Source organism: Ischnura elegans, chromosome 12 (genome assembly GCF_921293095.1).
Source record: "Ischnura elegans chromosome 12, ioIscEleg1.1, whole genome shotgun sequence".
In the NCBI taxonomy this organism is placed as follows: Eukaryota; Metazoa; Arthropoda; class Insecta; order Odonata; family Coenagrionidae; genus Ischnura; species Ischnura elegans.
In genome coordinates this window covers 66829046-66848044 of record NC_060257.1, presented here as the reverse complement: position 1 = coordinate 66848044, position 18999 = coordinate 66829046, and the positions used below count along the sequence as shown (strand labels likewise).

Here is an 18999-nt window from a genome sequence, read left to right as displayed (position 1 = left end):
TATTTTGGAAGGTATGATGGTGGTATACATATGTTACAACAAACAAAGGGGAAAATTATTTTCTGGTACCGCGTATATCAGCTTATACCCTGCCGCACAACATTATTCACTATGGGTGTCACTGTGTGCGTAGACTAAAAACGTCGTGTGAAAGCAAAAAGGTTTACGCCATGAGGATTAATAGTTAAGTGTAGAATCCTTGTTTTCCCTTTCAGCGTGCCAAAAGGTGTGCTCAACAGTCAGGATATGCAACCGCAGAGGTTTTATATCGTGGCGTAAAAAATGGTAATGAGAAAACGACGCAAAAGACGCGTCAGACGCTAACAAAAGTAGCACTGCGGACTTCCAAAGCATGAGATGCACCTATGTACTAACTTTGGTCGCAATCCCTGCAGCCGTATGGAAACGCATAGCGGACAGACAAACATACATCCCCTTTCATGTATATAGATACTCTATATAGATATTGTGAATACATGTTTTCGCAAATAACATGTACGAATACATCTCCTAAATAACCCTTTTTTCGAACTTCGTTATTAGGAAATATGAACCATATGTCATGATAGGAAGTGTGGAGATCATCGGGTGTTGAATCTCAGTGGAAATATATAATATGAATGAATACAAGAACTTTCATCGGCTTCTGACTATGAGGCCTAGTTTAGTTCATTTGTATATATGAGAATATAGAGATACATTTATGAGAATGCCATTTCTTTTTGTCGTTTTTCATTCCCTGTACATAATACCGTAGTTGCGGTTTCATTGTTGGCCTCAGTTTTTTATTTCTTCTTAGCTACCCTATGCCCTCATGTTTATACTCACCCTAAAGTATTCTCCACGATGGCACGCCCTAGCCGCGCAGTCCCGTATCCCGTTCGGGCTCTCCGACCACCGCTCCCAACCCCTTCCTTACCCGGCACTGTTTGCGCAGCGATGAGCTCGTGGCCTCGGCTAATTTCGATTCAGATCCTTCGCCGTCATCACTTTCTCCTTGCTGTGTGCAATCCCCTCCCTACCCAAATTGTTCTTCCCCTATCATTTGCATCCCCCACCATGCATTGATCGTTTTCTCTGATGCGAGCCAATCCCTTATTCCGTGTTGGATGAATGGGTGCATTCAAACGCACGCTGCTCAGTTATCAGTTCTAGAGGTGAGTTGAACAGTTCATTTTGATGAAATTTTTACTTCTATCCTGTTCAGTAAAAAGAACAGTTCAAAATATCTGTTCCTGGCGAACAGTCGGGGATATTAAGGTGGAAAATATTGTTTATCGGGCGTTTTGAGTGTACGAAAGCTTAGTGTGGTATAATATGATTTGCGCAGCGTGTTATGGTAATTTTAAGGAAATTCTGTCCCGGGAATTTACTTGGTTATCCGTGTGCAGGAAAATATTACTGCGAGCATCGTGAAAAAATCTGATTTTCTTCACAAAAGGCTCTTATACGGGTACACTTAGGAACGCCGGTACGAATTGAAGAAACTGGCACATTCCTGTTTGATAAAGGTCGAAAAGTAGTGAACAAGGTTAGATACTCGGCATAAGTGAACCGATATAATTCCCTGGTATAATTTTTAGATATCTTATTGCAGATTCAGTATCCAAATCAACTATGGCCCACTTAGAATACTGAGTGGCTCAATAAAAGCTACTTACTTTTATTGTAGACGCACTTTAATCAGAGAGGTGTCTCGTCAAATATTACAATAATCGGATAGCAATTGAATTACCGCATACATCATTTATCTGCGTGTTATTATTTCAAAAATGTTATAATTACAAACAAAAAGGGCCTAAATGTAAAGCATTACCAGTAGCTCGGTTACTTTTACCCCATTATTCCCCTCAGAGGTTACAGCTTTTCTTAAACAGCATGGTGGTTACCTAGGAGTCATTATGTTTTCTTCACCTCTCCCCTGGGGCTTTCATCTTTCAATGTTGATGATGCCTTTTTCCTTAATTAATGACTGTTTCACCCTTCCATCGAGTTCGCGTAGCAATTTTGGTGATATAATTGCTCGTTAATCAGTGTTGCGGCGTATCGTTTCATTGGAATTCCACTCCGTTTTTCGTTTTGTTTGATCTTTTAACGGGTTTGCTCGGTAATTCCGGTAATTGAATTTTTAATCCATTCTTTGATTTAACCCCTTGTTTGCTTCACAGGGGAGCGGTATTTGACATCTGTCGTTGTGTAAGATAATTAAGTGGTTGCGTTTCTGCCCCGTTATTTTTTTCGTTACTTGCTTTATCCGCTAGCTCTCTCCCTGGTTTAGAAAAAAATATGGTTTAAATTTGTCTTCGGTGAAGAGTTGTGTATTTTTAATTCTGAGAATGGGGGCGGGGGGAGGTTAATTCGCAATGGCGGGGATAAATACGAAGGGTTTTAGCCATGCTCACTGGAAAATTTTCTGTATTTTTGTGTGATTTTTAAGTTTGGAAACAAAAATTAATCTTTCAATGAATACATCAAATTCAGCTCCTCTTAAATTATTTAAGACATTAGAGCGTAAGAATAAATTAATCATAAATTTATTGCTAGGGTTTCTTTTTAATAATTTGTGCCAAGGAAAAATCTATTAATCATGCATTTTTTCTGATAAATTCAACCGATTCAGACGTGATTCAGTGGAAGTTCGACGCAGTGAAATAAGAGGTAGTCGCCCTTTTCCAAAAGTATAACTCTTAACGAATTTCACTGACAAGTCTAGGTGGAGTTTGGTCTGATATGCTATTCTAGCATTCTGAATGAGTTCAATCGATTCATTTATATTATCTAGTTTTCCATTATCCCCCTTTATCTCCATTTTCAACGACATGACTATCTCTTCTTCTCAAATTACTGAACTTAATCGTTGAGAGCATGTTTCATGATTTAATCGCCGAATAAATTTTGAATTACTTCCTAAAAATGGGCGCGTAAGTGTATAACCATTGTTTTGGCGATCGTGTTGAACTGGAGGAAGTTCTTTCACTGTATCCTTTATATTCCTTCCACTCATTGGTATTACCGTTTCTGTGGTTCTCTCGGGGTCGATTTTCTACAGCTTTAGCTGGAGTCCTCTTCCTTTCCCTGGGTTTTTCGGTATCTCTTTAATTGCCTGTTTTTCTCACTCTATCATCAGTGCACCTCTGTTTTCCACCCCCTTAAACTTGTCAAATCCTCCCCCACCTATTCCTCAAATGCATGAATGTGATTTTCGCATGTACTGCGATGTCTTATACCAGATGGTGGCTCCGTGAACCGAAACGCGTCGTAACCATTAAAATTAATTTGGAAAAGTTCAACTACCTTGTACTTATTTCAATGTAATTTTTTCTCCAAAGAGAGCCAAATATTTTTTCTCGCATGAGCCAGGGAATTCTTGTAGTGATCTCGTGGTCAAAGAAACGTTTTCCTCGTAAGTATATGTTATTTAAAGTTTTAAATGTGATTTTTTGAAGTAGTAGGCATCCCATTATTGGTGATCAGATTAGATTATGTTCAAAGCACTACAGGAACAAGTGACTTAGTATGCAGTCACGAGCACGGGTTCAAAGTTAAATACACCAACGGATGAAGTTCGCCATGAAAAAATATTTGCCTTAGCTGGATTTCGAACACGGATCTCCCGATTGCCGGTCAGGTGTGTTAGCCAGTTACACCACCAAGCCATTTTCTGAGAGCGAACTTTGGGATCCTGTTCTTCCAGTGCTTTGAAATTCTTCGTCGCAGACCAGCGTCAATATAAGGGTTTTTCACCCCGACAGTGGCTTAGTAAGCGCGACCCTCGCCACATGTGCCATAGTGTGGACTTGTGACGTCAACATCTTGTTCGGTAAAACCCATCCCGAAGTTCGCTCTGAGAAAACGGCTTGGTGGTGTAACTGGCTTACACATCGGGAGGTCCGGGTTCGAATCCCGGCTAAGTCAAATATTTTTTCATGGCGAACTTCATCCGTTGGTGTATTTAACTTTGCACCCGTGCGCGTGACTGCGTACAAAGTCACTTGTTCCTGTAGTGCTTTGAATTTATCATTTGCTCAATTCATTCAGTAGGTTTCACGTTCCTTTTGAGTGGGAGGGCATTTCGGAGGCCTCGTAACCTCTGCTCTTCGAAGAGGGCGGGTTTCAGAGACTCTTCCATTGCATTTTATCAGAGAGCGGGACGATGCCGGGCGCCCAATCAGCGTGCCCGAATGGCGTGAGTGCCGGTGGAAATGAGATTCTTTTTCGCGCCGCATTGAGTTCGGGTTTGGAGTAGTGGTGCGGGATCCATCCTTTTCCCCGCCCTTTACTCAATGGAGCACTCAAAAGCCACCATCTTCCGCCGTTAATTCGTGACTATATCCGGATTTAAATTCGGCAGCACATAGTCCATATTTTCTTAGGCACGGTATTTGACACCTACATCTTCTTACTCGCACCCAAGTGTCCTCCGGAAACGGCCTTTTCTAGTAATTATGTCAATTCTCATGTTATCTGTGATTACTTTTATAGCTTTTCTTATGCAAATAAAGTTTGGAAGTATTTTTTAAAGTGAATCGCATGACTTGTGTATACATTGGTCTTTAATAATACACTTCAAAATTGGTTATTTTCATCACCTCTGCAGTGAGTATGCGGTTTATTCGATATTTTTCCCTGCACTCGCCATCCAGTGACAAATCTATTCAAAAGATCAATGTATATTACATTGTTAAACTTAGTTTTTGGTCAAGGGTATGTATTTATTTTTCAAGCAATAGCAAAATTTTGCCGCGTGTTCTCATTTGGGGATATTCTTGAAAATGCATTTTAAAAATTGCTGTTCGGGTTTTCTTTCGTAATGTGTCATAACTATGGATATATATGGAGGTATGGACAAAAGGTATGTTCGAGTACCAACCACAGTCCCGCTTTATGGATACTGGAAGCGCGTCGTCCGACCTTTATTGCCCCACCCACAGAACCACCAAATACCATCACTCCTTTCTCGTAAGCTCAGCAAAATTATGGAACTACCTCCCCATCAACTTAAAGAATATTTCAACTGTGCAGTCCTTCAAATCAAAACTTCATTCTCACCTTTCCCGCAAAACATTATTCAATAATCTATAATTCATAGTCATGTAAGCCAAACTTTATTACCCGATAGAATTTGCGACGGTTTTCCTCTTTTTTTCTTAACTATTCTTTGGTTTATTATTCATTAAATGTTATGAAATGATAAAGTGTTATCAAATGTCAATTTTTTTATTTATTATTATGTTAAAAAACCTTATTAAATGACATATTTATTTTTTCATGTTTCTATTAAATTCAACTTGATAAACCAAAATTGAAATATCTACTGTAATATGCTATTTATTTATGTGTAATTCACTTGATATGTTATCAACTGTATTATGCATGTACTTTGCTCACCACTAATGTACAGTTTGTGCTCTTAGGGGTAATGTACCCAGAGCAAATAAATATTACTATTATTATTGCTATTTCCTTTAAATTTTCTTCAGTTTTCACTGAGTTGTTTCAGTAAAAAGAGTACGGGTTCTCACCAAGGTAACTCTTTACAATTGAATTGCGTTGAGAAATTTTCTCGTGATTTGACAGGTTGAAATTATTACAGCCTTTTGCAATTTGATGTATGTATTTGGATGAAGGTTGAGTGCTTTGAAACTATTTTGTATATGTTTTGGGATGATACTGATAACAGAGATGACAATAATGATAATAATAGTATTATTATTATTATTAATTAGTTAAATAGGATATACGAAAAATAAAAATAATCAGTTGGTGAGTTCGTTCGGTTTCTATAGTGTTAAGGAAAAGAGACGATATTTTTAACTAATGTTTTGTCTCTGTGTTTTGCAGAATGTGTTGGGTGCGGAGGGGATATCGCTACAGTTCCGCCACATCGCCTCATATCTTCTGTGGTATTGCTCCCACCATCGGGAAAGAGATCTGCTGCATGAAGTTGTAAGGGTGGTAGGGTTCTTCGCCGTAGGGAACCACGATAACCAGGTGAGTGTCATTTTTTCTTATAAGCTGAACATGTTTATGTAATTATTACTGCTATAACTAGTTGTAATAATCTTAACTTTGGTTATTTGTGAAGAACCCAACAAGATAACCAACAGATTGTGAATAATTTGCAATTAAAATCTCCATAAATATTCTAAATTTTGAGTTGTAATCCAGGTAACTCCAAATTATAATTGCATTGAATAGCTTCGGCTATCCCAGGCTTCATTGGTTGTAAAATTATGCGTCACAGCGTAAAACCTATTTCATGAGCTACGCTGGAATAGCTGGCGTTATTCCGTAACCAAATGGATTTTTACTTTAAATCTACATCTATTTGGCGAGTGATCGCAACTTTTTCGGACTCATGATGCACCATGATTCCTTGAAAATGGCGACCTTGCTGATGCCATGAACGGTAGAATAAATATTATACGTGAAGCTTCTGAATTTATTTCTGTTCGTGCATGAGCTGAGTTTCGGAGCCTAGAAACCACCTAACTCATGACGGCGAGAATAAAGTGCTCTGCACTATACTTCTTGCGAATAATCACAAAATTGCGAAATTCGCTCATTATGGACATGAATTTTAATTCGGCAATCCGTAAGCCAACGCAAATGCCTGTTAGGGGATTGTCCGTGGATGAAAACAGGAGCTAAGTTATTGTACAAATTAGATAGTTTTATTCAAGGAAACCGCGGAGACAGGTCCTTAGATATTTTTAAGTTATTTTTATTTTCATTTCCTGAGATACATCTTATTCCAGGTTTGAGTTGAAGCGAAAAATTAATTATTTTGAGATTTCATCCAGTTTCTTTGGCTCTATTACTTATAGTGTCGGGGGTTGTTGTCCACTATGACAGCTAACATAAAGTATTTTTATTTTCTCATGGGATGTTTTATACGATGCAACCTCACACGGATGAGGGTCCACTTGGGTCAATTACTGTACAAAATTGATATTAATATTCAAATAAACAACCACGGGCACAGGGAAATCTTTACATAGTATTGTATAGGTAAGTATAGGCTTTCATTCCCTGAGCCAATAGCTTAGTGCAGGGTTGTGTAAAAGACTACGGTAGCTATTTTGAAATTCCGTCCAATTTTTCTAGGCTTCCGTTAGTCAGAGGGAACTGTCGAAAACAATCGAAGAAAAGGAATAAACAGAAGATATTTTTGCATAAGATATATTTTGATTCCCTGAGCCAACAACTTATTGCAGGGTTATCGGTGTTGTGATTTTCAAGGCTTTACTTAGAGTATCGGTGGTTGTTGTAACGCCAGGGATGAATCCACTGTTTACTCATCCTCTTTTTCACCTGGAGCTCTTTGCTTCCGTGCCTTTGCACTATGCCATATTTTTTTACGATGCTACCTCATACGGGTATTTGTCCACTTTTTCAAAATTGAATTACTGACTTACATGTTTTTTATTCGAGGAAAACACCGCAGACACAGGAAAAACCTTTAGATATTTTGTATTAGATATTTTGTTTTCTTTCCCTAAGTCAATAACCTATGGCAGGGTTTTATGCAATTATTTACTATTTTGAAATTCCGTCTCGTTTTGCTAGGCTTTATTTCTCTGATTGTCTTTACGCCATGGGATTTTTATACGATTTTTTTAATACCTCGTAATGATGTTGGTCCACTTAGCCAATCACTAGACAACTTACAATTACATATTTTTTATTCAAGGAAACAACTGTTGACCCAGGAAACATCATTGCATATTTTAATTTTCTTTCCCTGAGCCAACAACGTATTCCAGGGTTGTACGTAAATGGAAACAGTAACTATTGTGAAATTTCGTCCAGTTTTTCTAGGTTTTCCTTACTCAGAGGAAACTGTCCTATATTGTTTTCTTGTGCAAGGAAATAATCGAGGGCACAGGAAAAAAACAGATATATATTTTTATATTAGATTTTGTTTATGCTTTTAATTCCATGAGCCAAAAACTAATTGCTGGGTTGGAGGGGTTGAGTTTTTCTAGGCTTTACTCACTCAAGAGTGTCAGGGGTTGTTGTCCGTCTATAACTCCAGGTATGAATCCACTGTTTACTCATCCTCCTTTTCACCTGAAGCTTTTGCTTCCGTGCCTTCGTACCATGGAATTTTTTTATACGATGATGCTACGTCGCACGGATGTTGGTCCACTTAGCGCGGGGGGACATTAGAGATAATGCTCGCCGGCCTTTCCCTCACACACCCTAGGGATCAAGGGCAAAGGGAAAACGTTATCCTGGGAGAATGAGAGAAATGGTGCTGAAAACATGGCTGAGGAGGACGTTGGAGCACCTTTTTTATATTTGGCGACGCCGTGGCGTTAGTTGAGGTGAAAGGAAAAATTCGTGTTCCTGTGGGGGCGGGGGGGGGGGAGGGTCCAATGGGCCCATCTCCTAATCTGTGGTGGACCCCCTATACCCCCCTAATTTGTGGCCAGCCGAGCCCACCGGAGGAGGTGTGGATGATAATGCTGTTGTGATCCCGTGAGACGGAAGGTCATAAGGCCCTTTTTAAGTGCCAGGATGTGAGGAAGGTGTCCACGTACGATTCGCGGTGTGCGACTGGGGTCTGAGTGCCCGGAAAAGGCGAGGCGCACGTTAATTAGGGTGCCCTCGCGAGGAACGAGACTATATCTGGACGGAGTGCATGGGCGTACCTACCGAGGGGCAGGAGGGGGCAGCTGCCCCCTCCCCCCTAGAAGCAAAAATCGCAAATATCTTTAAGGATAATATTTTTTCAAGGAAATAATTTTAAAAATAATTGGTGCAAATGACCTTAGTTGTCGAGGCACCCTAAAACAAAATACTATTTTAAAAACTAATGAAGAGCAGTTACAGTTTCCTTAAAATGTTGATTTCATTCACCTTTTCCATCTTAAATCTTACCTACAACTTGAACAACCATGGCTAGCCCTCCTAATTTTGATCCTGGGTACGCCCTTGACAGAGTGGCACGTCAGGGAAAAGGTAATCTCTAAAAAAACTGTAGTATGATACCCAGAGAGTAATTGCGCTAATAATAAGAAATCCACTCGTTACGTTTTCTTCGCCTGCTGGTAATTGAAATTGATTTTCTACCATCCTCCATTGCTCCATTTTCCAAACTACTTCCTTCAATTCCACGAGGTGTATACTACTTGTAAGTAAGGCTGTTTTTCAACTACTTTTCCTGTTGGTAATTGACATCGCCACACGGGGCGCAGTGATCGCTTACGTCGTGATTCAATATGGTATTCTTTAAATCTGTTCCAAAAAAATAAAAAGATACTTTAACTTCGTAGTGAACTTGTTTGGGAAGGTGTATTACTTACTTGGCATCACGCTTGCGTTTTGTTTGGTCTTGGATAACTCACCCATAACTTATTCTCTCTGAACTATTGGTGATTGCAGCCAAATCACTTGATGCTAGAATCTCTGTCCTCATAATTCGGCGGCGGGTAATGTCCTCGCCTGCTAAATAAGAGGTCGCGGGTTCGAATCCCGCGAGGGTAGGTTGCCCCTATCGAGGGCATGGTTGTTCGTACCCGTGTAATTGTTAAATTCGTAGAACACCCCGATGTAAAATGGCCAATATATGCTGTATTCGGTGGTATTAGAATAAATAATTAACCATACCTACCCATAGTTCTGCTTGGTATATGAGAGCAAAGAGTCTATGGGAGAGGAACTTGAAAAGAAATTATTTTTGGCCAATAAAATTTTTTATTAGATAGTATGTCTTGGCAAACGCCAAGGACTCTTGGTAATGCTGTTTGTGGTCCCATGAGAGGGAAGGTCATAAGACCCTTTTTAAGAGCCAGGGTGTGATGGGAGGTGTATACGTGTGAATAGGATGTCCTCACACTGTGCCGGGCGCGACAAGGGCCAGAGTGCTTGCAAAAGGCGAGGTAGACGTTAATTAAGGTGTTCTCGTGTGTAACTGGGCTTTATCTTCACTGAATAGAATTCCAGGGAGAAGGTACGAAAAGATTTATTATGATACCGAGAGTGTAATACTTCGGAGAAGTTAGGAGTTGCTTATGTACTTGTGACGTTTTCTCCACCTATTAGTTGTCGTAATCGTCACAAGTGGCGCAGTGATTGCATACGTCATATTTCGAAATAGCCGTCACTAGTGGCAGGTACTTTTCTTTCATCGTGATTTTCTTTGGGTAATGTTATTAGATGGCCAGCATTTTTCTCATGTGTATTTTATTTCCTTGATTGCATACCAATGACTTATTTTTTGTTCATTGGTAATTTACATCACCTCATATGACGCTTCGGTCGCTGACGTCATCAATCAATAGCACCATTATTCTGGACATTCTCATTTTGACTGACATTTGGACTCCTTAGGATTGGAACTTGTGGGTTTGTGTTTTTTCTAGGGAGAGTTGAATATAATAAGAATGTCATGGAAATAATCTAGGGGCTGTGATAATGCTTTGTTTTGTTCCCGTGGGATGGAAGGTCGTAAGGGCCTTGTAAGTGCGCGGGAATGTTAGGAGCTGGTTGTAAATGTGTGTGTGGAAAGTGTCCACGAACAAAAGACATTCGGCTGTTAGCGACCAGGGTCAAAATAACTGGCAGAGGCGTGGCAGATCTTAATTAAGGTGCCCTCGAAGAGAGCATGCATTTGCGTTTTATTATTGGAGTGGTGAAGATTTTTAGTAAAATATTTTTATTAATGTATTCTACTTATTTCCATCGAGTATATAAGAAATATTTTGGCACCCTACCCTTCCTTCATGTACTTCCCTCTCCAATGTACAATAACGCGCCCTCCCTTTCTTTCTATCTGAAAATCTTGTCTTTTCCTTCCTCTCCCTCGTATACGCAACATTCTACCCTATAACACTGTTTTCAACATCCCCTCCCCGCTAAGTACTCCCTCCATTTATGCCCTCTTTCTCCTCCGAATTTCATCTGGAAGCTGCTTCTCTTCACCCACCAAGTCCAGCACTTCGTTGTTCTTCCTCTTATCCGTCCACTTCACCTTCTCTGACCTCAGCGAAAGACGTTTTTTCAGGTCGCGGAGAATTATGCTGTGATATTTAAACATTCCCGGGAAAATTTAATTTTTAAAACTTTCCGTTCTCGAATATATATCCCTGATTTTATATTCATCGTCCTAACTGGTGCAGTATGTGGAGTCCCTTAATATATCCTTCACTTCATCTTCAAGCATTTTGCAATGTGAGTTTAGTTTCGACCCGGGACGAAACTTTACTCCCAGGAACAAAACCAAATGAATCGAAACTCCGCTGCTCGTAGTTATGTTTCGATCCCAGAAGTTGAGTGGCGGGATAAGAGGGAATAATTTCGACCCATTACGTTTGACACACGTGTAGAGAGGTTAAACATTGAGCTTATAAATCGAATGGCCAGTTCACAGATCTCCTGTTAGTGGTAAAAATGTGCCCTATGCATCTAATGGCGGTAGGCCGAACCTCTACTTCATTCAAACATACTTCGTACTCGGTGTGTGGGTCGAAACTAAACTGTTCGAAGGTGAAGCACGTGGTCCCTCCGGTGCGAAACATAATCTGCGTTTCGTTTCGTCCTAGAGTAATACTTTAGTTTCGATCCGAGGTAGTTTTGACTCCGAATTCGTTTCGACCCTGAGTTTAGCTGCTCGGGTTTTTTCCAATTCGTTTCGTTTCTACATATCTCTCACGGGAACGAAACTAGTGAAATTTTCCTGGTTTTGAGTTTTGTTTAGTTTCGATTGACAACCTTGATATACACGAGTAAAATCCTCCCCCACCTCTTACTCAAATGTATGAATGTGACGTTATCATGTACCATAATGTCATGTACTGCATAATGGCACTGTGAACCGAAACTCTTTGTACGCATTAAATAAGTGTGGAAAAGTGAAACTACCTTTTATTTCAAATGATTTGAACCACACCGTCACGATGGAACCCCCTCAAAGAGTTAATGAAAGCTCGATACTGCCACCATAGGGAGTTCACCTGTTGTAAAATGGGAGAAAAAAATTCTGGAGGAGTATATCTTGGCGTGGCGACTCGAGGTAGGGCTGGTGCCCGGAGACCCGCGGGAGGTGGCCCGTGGCACCGAAATGGTTTCCGATGGGCGTGGAAGGAGTGGAGCCCATGGCTTATCTAAATAGCGGCGCTTCCGGATCAGTCTGATGCGACCGATCCAAACAAACCTCTTTCCTCACTACTCCTTCCTCCTTGCCGATAGTAGGCAAACTCTCTTGTGTGGAGGGCGCTATGCCAACAACCTCTGCAGACAAACACTCCATCTCTGACCGCTACGCACTCTCCCCCCTGCTCCTCCAGACCTTTACGGATAGCGTCCGAGGCTGCCGCTTCTGTCCCCTGTAACTTACCCCATCATCGGACATAATAAAAGGAAAAATCATTTTTCCTCGCCCGAAAAGCCACGGTCGGCAGCTCTCCTCCGGCGCCTCTTGAGACAACATTGTTTGTTGACTGTTTTGGGAGAGAGAGCCGGTATTGGGAAAGTCATTTGCGTCCCTACGGAAAGCTTCGTAAACGAAGGATTATTAGACTTGAATTGATATTGGCGTCATAGGACTCTAAAGCTATGGAATGCCGATACCCTTTCCCCAGATGATTCTTGAAATTGAGCGTCTAACCATCTCAAGAAGACTACTTAAATTAAGAACATGGGAAATTCCGGAACTTTGAATTGTTTTCTCAGCTCATGTAAATCGAGAGATACTGCGACTTTGGAGATAAATGACTTGGTTCCCATTCATCAGTTTTCCCTTCTCAAATTGTGTAATTCGTTATAAAAAACAGACAAAGTGGGACAGACAGACAGACAAACAGACAGACAGACAGACAAAGGTTAAAATTATATACACGTTGCTTTCTTTACGTGGGGCCGAAGATATTTAATTTACTTCCCGCTAAAACTATAAAAAAAGTTAAATCCTTGAATAAAATGTTAAAATTTGCCAAAGACTGGCTTTTCTCTCAAGAAATAATTGAACATTTATTTTGATGCTATTTCTTTGGAATATTTTAGTATGTTATATTTACTGCATTATTTTTTGGCATACATTTTGGTGGCTCAAATCTGGTCCTATGACCTTGGAGACCACCTAAAGCTCCTCCTCTTTGTTATCTTTGTTATTCAGCTGTAAAATCAAAATGCAGGAGTAAATAAAAATCAAAATTCCCTATCTTTTCAATCGAATTTTGCGTTTAATCGCGATTGGCATCTATGTTCGTCGGCAATGGTATTTTAAGGAACATGACTTATTTATGGTGAGTTGTGTAATGTTCACAAAATTTGGGAAATTGTTTGGAGAACGTGGAGAGTTAAAAAAAAACTATTTTTCACTAGCAATAAATCATCAGCACCGAGTTCACTGCCAGTCAAAACCCATCTTTTCGTCCAGGAGTTATTTAGTTAGTTTCTTGCTCATTGAGTACTTTAGTAGTAGTCAATTTGTTCGAAATTTTGCTTGTTTTGCAGGAATTCGTTTTTCCAGCGAAGGACTTCAATAAATGTTAGTCGTAATTTCGTTAGAGCAATTCCTTTTTATATGTAAGTGACTAGAGTTCTAACACCCCCTGCCATATGCCTTTAAGCCGGCTTGTGGGTTGTATGTATACGTTGATTTATGGAAGATACATTATTGCGAACTTTTGTGCCACCTGAAATATTTCCTCATTCACTTCACTAACAGAATGAAAATCAAACTTTAGGTCAGCGGGAAACAGTGTCTTGTGCATTCCTAGGTATTTTTTACAAGGTCTTAAATATATATCAGTCCATTTTGGGTAAGAAATATTACACCCTCCAAACCACAGAAGTTAATAGGGTAGTTTCCTTCATCAAAGAAAACGAAACGCATTGATTGAGATTCGTTACCCACCATTATTGTATTCATAATATACAAATTATTTCGTTTTAGAAATACCGGTTTAGACGAATGGCAATGGTCCATTTTTATCCTCATTTGAAAAGGGCCAGATTGGCGCCCATGCGATGCCACTCCACGTGACGTCACAGGGACCTAGTTTCTATACGAGAAGATAGGAGTTATACATGGTCTGAGGTTACCAAGGCATGCATGAGGCGCAGAGCTCAGGGAAACATATCTTAATAATCATTTATTAAAACTGGCTAAGGTCGGAAAGTTTTCTTCATTTGATAAGGTATTAATAATCCATATTTAAGCCAAGCGCTACCAGCCAGCAGGGTACTCAGCTACCCGCTAGCAGCCTGCGTCGTATCAGCGCTCAACTCGCCTCAAGGTCACCTCACAGGGCGGCAGCGGGAACCAGAAATACGTCACACGGAGAGATTTCCCGGCATTCATACTTACGCGTCGCGTTTCCGCGCGCTAGAAAATTTTCACTTTTCATTTAATCGCAAAAAATAGATATCGTCATTTAAAAATCTTAAAGCGTGAAATACGTACTCCAGGAGTAATAATCTTTCGATTTAGGCAATAAAAAATAATAGGAAACCACCCTATTGCTTGTTATTTTGTATTCTAACCGTATAGGTAGGTTAACATGCAGTATTTTGCCTATCCCTCCTCTTGCCCACTTGAAGTTCCCTCTTCAATTCATAGTAAGGCCTACCCCCTAACATTTTATTTAAAAATCCTTTTCTCTCCCTTCCTCCCCGTCGATTACCAAACATTCTTCCCTTTCACACTGTTTTCAGTCTCCCCTCTCTGCTAAGTACTCACTCCATCCATACCTTCTGCCTCTTCCGTATCTCATCTATATAGGAGCTGCCTCTCCTCATCATCATGTCCAGCACTTCGTCATTCCTCCTCCTCTCTCTCGAATTCACTTTCTCTATTTTTCTCCACACCCACAATTCGAAGTCATCCAGTCTTCTCTCGTCCTCCTGTGTCCATGTTTCCGCAGAACATTCCTTCATTTCCTCAGAAAAAATCACTTAATTCAGTGGAGCAGTTAATAAAAATAACATACAATTTTAAATGTTCTGAGATTTCTCTGGCAATCTAGACTGCACGGATAATTGTAGAATACACACGCAAGTGCATTCTATAAGTTTAGTCCAAGGTTATCTCGTCGAATGATGTGTGTGGCTCTGGCTAAACGCTCAGGGTGATAGAACCAATAGAGTGACGTTGGAACAATCGTATTAGTTGTTTGTCCCCTCACCTGACTTACCAGCTACCCAGCCTCTCTTAAGGACGCCTCCAGGTTACTCGCTGTCCTTCTATCCACCTTTTTTCTTATCTACCCTCTTCGGAATGGGAGAACTTCTCTTTCGTCTCGGCCAATCGCATCCATCCTCTCCACCCTTCCACCGCTCCTCGCAACAGACCTCGACTCACGACCCTTTCGGCGTCTATCAATCGGAGGAATAAAAGTCAACCCACACTATAAAGGTCCCTCGCCTTTCCCTCCCGCCTCCCCTCTGGCGGGAAAACCCTGAAGCCATTAGGCGGGAAAATTTACTATTCAAGAGTCCTGGTGTCCCCCCTTCCTCCTCCTCAAAACTGTCCTTCCTGTCAGCCAGCTCTTCTACCTATCCAAGGATTCTTCTTCTTTTTTTTCTAAATCCTTTTTCCCCACCTACCTTTAGGCTTTCATCCGCTTGATTATACGAAAATTCCCGCCATCTTCTGGCCCAATCTGATTTTCCTTCGCTCTCTCCCGAGTTTAAGATTAGAGGCCCCGCTTAAGGGTTTTCTTAAGTCTCTCCCTCTCTCTCCTTCCACCCTCCGCCTGAGTGTCTGGGAATCTCAAAAATGTCATGTTATAAACGGTGGAAAGACTATCGATGTGGGAGGAATGAGTATTCTTCAAGTTAGACTAGGGTTTTTTTACCATCGCGCTATCTGCCGGCATAAACACTACACGAAAGCTCTCGTGCTTGTTGGTTTGCGAAAAGCATCGAGAGATGTATGTTTTATTTCTTAGCGCCCAAGAGGTCTCTCAGATTATTCGGTTCGTTGGTCATCACATATTTAATCTATGACGCTACAAGTATTTTATGCTCGGGAATGATTCTGCTGTCTTCAGTTCTATAGTAGGTTTGAATTTTATTGTTTTAATTTTTATGTGAATGATTAGACCAATCTATTTCACTATTTGTCATATTTTGTGCTGCTTCTTATACTCCACTTAATTATTTCAAAATGTTCTGTACCTAAAGTAGAAATTTAAAAAAATATCAACTTTCTACCTTGACGAAAATCTTTCATATTTGTATGCTAGACCTTAGGTAATGAAGAGTAAATCATTTTCCTTCAGGATCCAAATTGCTTTTAGACTTGATGAAGAAGGCTGTTATCTTGGCGTATGAATTTATCCTATGATGCCATAATGCGTATTTACACGCCTGGTTTTTTCCGCCTCTTCCTACGACGTGGTGACGGTTTAGAAAATCTATGGAATGAATATTATTCTCGAATCTGTCTTTAATGTTTTCTAGGCCATTGAGAGACTAAAGTAAATTTGCGAAAGAACTATGATTATTTGTCGGTACGTTTTCCAAATCGTGACTAAACAGTTGCAAGTTTCGAAGTCCAATGACTTCATCATCGGATAATTGCTATAAATCATAGTGAAATAGAGGTTTTTGTACGGAATCTTAAGTTGTAAGTATTATGGAATATTGTGTAAGTAAGGAATAGTAGAGGGATAGGTTTCTCTCACCCTCTTCAGTAAACACATGTACCCATCACATACATCACGTGACATGGGAAATTTAAACGTCAATGAGCCAGGGTGGATAAATTAGGTAGTTAGTAATGAAAAGTAAATGCGATATTTAAAAATATTATTAAGTCTTAACAGCTATTAAAGGTCACTTGAGTTTCCCTTGAATAACTTTTCCAGGCGATTTTCGTCGCGAGCAACTTGTGTTGCAGGCGGCAAATGGAAAGATGGAAAAAATAATGATCCCTTAATTTTTTCAAACTCTATCGCTTGCGGCAAAAAATGAAAAAAATGGTGAACTAACACATTCTCTTAGGATCGATCCGTAGCTTAACACGCTATTTCGAGATCTCTTTTAGAAGGATATTTTGGAAATAATTATGCCAACATGTTGCCCACTGAAAGTGCTGGTTTGAGTGCTGTATAGGGTAGTTTCCTTCATCAAAGAAAACGAAAGGCATTGATTGCGACTCGTTACCCACCATTAGTGTATTCATAATATACCAATTATTTGGTTTTAGAAATACCGGTTTAGACGAATAGCAAAGGTCAATTTTATCCTCATATGAAAAAGGCCAGATTGGCGCCCATGCGATGCCACTCTACGTGACGTCATAGGGACCTAGTTTCTATACGAGTTGATAGGAGTTTTACATCGTCTGAGGTTACCAATGCATGCATTAGGCACAGAGCTCAGGGAAACATGTCTTAATAATCACCTATTCAAACTGGCTAAGGTCGGAAAGTTTTCCTCGTTTGATAAGGTATTAACAATCCTTATTTAAGCCAAGCGCTACCAGCTAGCATGGTACTCTGCTACCTGCTAGCATCCTGCATCGTATCAGCACTCAGAGCCTCGCCCCAAGGTCACCTCACTTGCGGCAGCGGGAACCAGAACGACGTCACACGGGAGTTTTCCCGGCATTCATACCTAGCCGTCGCGTTTTCGCGCACTTTTTCATTTAATCGCGAAAAATAGATACCGTCATTTAAAAATCTAAAAGCATGAAATACGTACTCAAGGAGTAATAATCTTTCGATTTAGGCAATAAAAAAAATTGGAAACCACCCTAATCTCATGAAGCAGATTAGTAATCGTTCGATCTTGGATCTTGCTGTCTTAGTGATTAAGGTTGGTCATGGTGTGTCGATGTGGAACCAGTTTTACGATGGCACGGGTGTTGTGAAATCAATTATTTTTAAGTGTGGATAGAGTTGCCTGGTTTGTTACTTTTGGGTTTGAAATTACTCTGCAGTTTCCTGATGGGTCACTCCATTTTGAGTTCAGCTCTCCAATCTAACCGACTTTCTTCTTTAAAACAAAATCTGATGCTTTCCCGGGGTATGCTGGTAGGAAAGGCTGCTCGGGTGTTACACCGGGTAATCTCCTCCATGGCTGCCGACGTTTCGGGGCACGAGTCGTACTGCATTATCAGGATAACAGCAATAAAGATTCAGGAAGTAAAAACTATGTCTGAAATATCCGCTAGTACCTCACGGCGATTACTCAAAGGGTTCCAGATGGCCATAAATGCGTGACTCTGATTAAAAATACTATTCTTAGCAGGGTACAAAAGAAAAAGTGTAATAAGTTGATTACCTTAAACATAAATACCACCGTCACTATAAATGAATGAATAATTGTAGCAACGAAATGCTACTAAAAGTAGGGATGGCGATCGAAACTAAACGAAAGACAAAACCAGTAAAATATCAATAGTTTCGTTCCCGGGAACGAAATGTGGAAACGAAACGAAATGGATTTAAACCCGAGGAGCTAAACTCGGGGTCGAAACGAAATCGGAGTCAAAACTTCTTCAGGTCGAAACTAAACTAAAACTCAGGGTCGAAACGAAATCGGAGTCAAAACTTCTTCAGGTCGAAACTAAACTAAAACTCAGGGTCGAAACGAAATCGGAGTCAAAACTTCTTCAGGTCGAAACTAAACTAAAACTCAGGGTCGAAACGAAATCGGAGTCAAAACTTCTTCGGGTCGAAACTAAACTAAAACTCTGGGACGAAACGAAACGCATATAATGTTTCACGCCGGAGGGACCACGTGCTTTACCTTCGAACAGTTTTGTTTCGACCCACACACCGAGTTCGAAGTATGGTTGAGTGAATTAGAGGTTCGGCCTACCGCCAATAGATGCATATCGTATTTTTACCACTAACAGGAGAACGGTGAACGCAAACTGGCCATTCGATTTTTAATCTCAATGTTTAACCTCTCTACAAATATGTTACACGTATTTGGTTGCAACTATTCCCTCTTATCCCTCTCCACTCAACTTCAGGGATCGAAACTTTACTATGAGAAGCGGAGTTTAGATTAATTTAGTTTCGCGCCCCGGAGTTA

At 40.3% G+C, this 18999-nt stretch overlaps 1 protein-coding gene across 4 annotated transcripts in view; it reads left to right on the top strand.

Moving 5' to 3' along the window:
• The window catches only part of LOC124169862 (S phase cyclin A-associated protein in the endoplasmic reticulum), a 215495-nt gene that overhangs the window by 183749 nt on the left and 12747 nt on the right, over positions 1-18999 (top strand). For all 4 annotated transcript variants that reach the window (XM_046548665.1, XM_046548666.1, XM_046548664.1 and 1 more), the window contains one exon: positions 5842-5991. In XM_046548665.1, the coding sequence (XP_046404621.1) occupies positions 5842-5991 (150 nt within the window). The remainder of the gene's footprint in view (positions 1-5841; positions 5992-18999) is intronic.